Raw genomic sequence first — 1,861 nt, 5'->3', positions numbered from 1 at the left:
ACACCACCCCTCACCACTACCCCCTCTCATCTTCTTTGGGAGTAGTCACTGAGTGCAGAGCTAGTGCTGAGCCTTCTTATGTGACAGTCCAGCATGCTTTGCACACTCTACATGAAAGCACCATGAAATAAATAGGCCTCAATAAGGTGAACTATTCTGCAATAAAGGTCAGTGGGTATGAGACACAAGAATTCTGGGTAGCAATGGAAGAGGAATGCTGGGGGGCTGATGCCATGATTCTGAGGGGCATGGGGAAGGTACCGTTATCCCACAGGACATGGGGGTGGTACCATTACTCCAGAGAGCATGAGAGTGGTACCATTGCTCTGCAGCATATGGAAACTAGTACCATTTTTGCACAGAACATGAGGGTGATACTATTATTCTAAAAAGCATGGGAGTGGTAATATTTTATGCAGAGCATGAGTTTGGTACCATTACTTTGTAGGACATAGGAGTGGTACCATCACTTTGCAGGACATGGGAGTGGTACCATCACTTTGCAGGACATAGGAGTGGTACCATCACTTTGTAGGACATGGGAGTGGTACCATCACTTTGTAGGACATGGGAGTGGTACCATCACTTTGCAGGACATAGGAGTATTACCATCTCTTTGCAGGACATGGGAGTGGTACCATCTCTTTGCAGGACATGGGAGTGGTACCATCTCTTTGCAGGACATGAGAGTGGTACCATTGCTCTGCAGGGTATGGGAGCTAGTACCATTATTCCACAGAACTTGAGGGTGATATCATTTTTCCAGAAGGAACTATAGTGGTACCATTACTGTGCAGGGCACTGGGACCTCCATAGCAAAAACAAGAAGGGGCCGTGAAGTTTTCAGGGTAATTGTGTTTAAATGCCAAATTTTATTGCCACACACAGAGGTCACTGAGCTCCAGGTTGATTGGCTACGGCTACAGGTACACCAAAAGGGGCTGAGGGGTTGGGATAAAGTGGCTTTATCAGGGCCTATGGTGGTTGGCCTGGTACCGTTGTATGGAAGGGCATGAGGGCAGATACCACTACAAGGGGGCCCCGGGGACTAATCGCAGTGTTGTAGAATGCACATGGGGCTGGAACCACCCTAGGTAGGTAGAGAGTAAAGGGGTTGATACAACCTCAGTGTTGGGATGTAGAAGACCCACTACAAGTTGAGGCCAAAGTTCACAAGAACCTAAAAGTGGCACTCTAGCTCTTCTCACCTCCTAAGTAGGCACAGTTGTAGTAGCTGCACTGCTGCCCGCTGCTTCTCAGAATATACAACATTTCTGACTTTTTTTCAGCATGGAACTTCTCCGCCACCGGAATTAGGACCTCCTCCTCCTTAAAGTCAGAAAAGGCCTCTACATTTACCCCGTAACAGGTGAATATGGTGAACATAGTGTTCAGGCCGAACCTCTGGGCAATCTTTGGGCTCAGAGATGACGACGCAAATTGGCCAAAGCGCAGATCCTTTGACACGTTACCGTACTTCATCCAAGATCCACGATAAGTCTGCGAGCCGTCATCACAGCCACCGCCCAACACTTGTAGGGCCCTGGTCAGATAGAAGTGAAGGGCCTTGAAATGGAATCTCTCCATATAGTGCTGCCGCGATCGCCCGGCCACGGACACATTGCGGTTCAGTTGCTGGTAGATGGGGAAGGGGTTCTCCCTGGTGTAGAGAATAATGGCTATCCCATACTCATCCTTAAACCCCGGAGGAAAAACATTCTGTTGTTTTATTATCTCCCATCTCTGTTCTGCCAGATACCACATAAAGGCCAATGGCTTGTAACTCTTCTCCTGCTCCAAGATCTTCGACATCTCCCGCTCCATCTGCCTCGCACAGCCGATGTACTGATCATCGAATGCA

At 48.5% G+C, this 1,861-nt stretch overlaps 2 protein-coding genes across 2 annotated transcripts in view; one reads left to right on the top strand and one right to left on the bottom strand.

Annotated features, from left to right (window-relative positions):
* Nucleotides 1–1,861, top strand: part of LOC140323618 (protein kinase C delta type-like) — a 95,350-nt gene that overhangs the window by 10,904 nt on the left and 82,585 nt on the right. The gene's annotated exons all lie outside the window — the stretch shown is intronic.
* LOC140340606 (ecto-ADP-ribosyltransferase 5-like) lies at nucleotides 1,071–1,855 on the bottom strand. Its single transcript, XM_072425944.1, has one exon. It carries the CDS (start codon nucleotides 1,822–1,824, stop codon nucleotides 1,195–1,197), a length of 630 nt encoding a protein of 209 aa, XP_072282045.1. The 5' UTR covers nucleotides 1,825–1,855; the 3' UTR covers nucleotides 1,071–1,194.

The sequence above is a fragment of the Pyxicephalus adspersus genome, chromosome 1 (assembly GCF_032062135.1).
Source record: "Pyxicephalus adspersus chromosome 1, UCB_Pads_2.0, whole genome shotgun sequence".
In the NCBI taxonomy this organism is placed as follows: domain Eukaryota; kingdom Metazoa; phylum Chordata; class Amphibia; order Anura; family Pyxicephalidae; genus Pyxicephalus; species Pyxicephalus adspersus.
The sequence above is the reverse complement of the archived record's forward strand: the minus strand, read 5'-3'. Positions and strand labels throughout refer to the sequence as shown.

What these genes read in the sequence shown, in the direction of transcription:
- LOC140340606 (XM_072425944.1), bottom strand. Translation starts at nt 1,824, where the DNA reads ATGGAGCGGGAGATGTCGAAGATCTTGGAGCAGGAGAAGAGTTACAAG.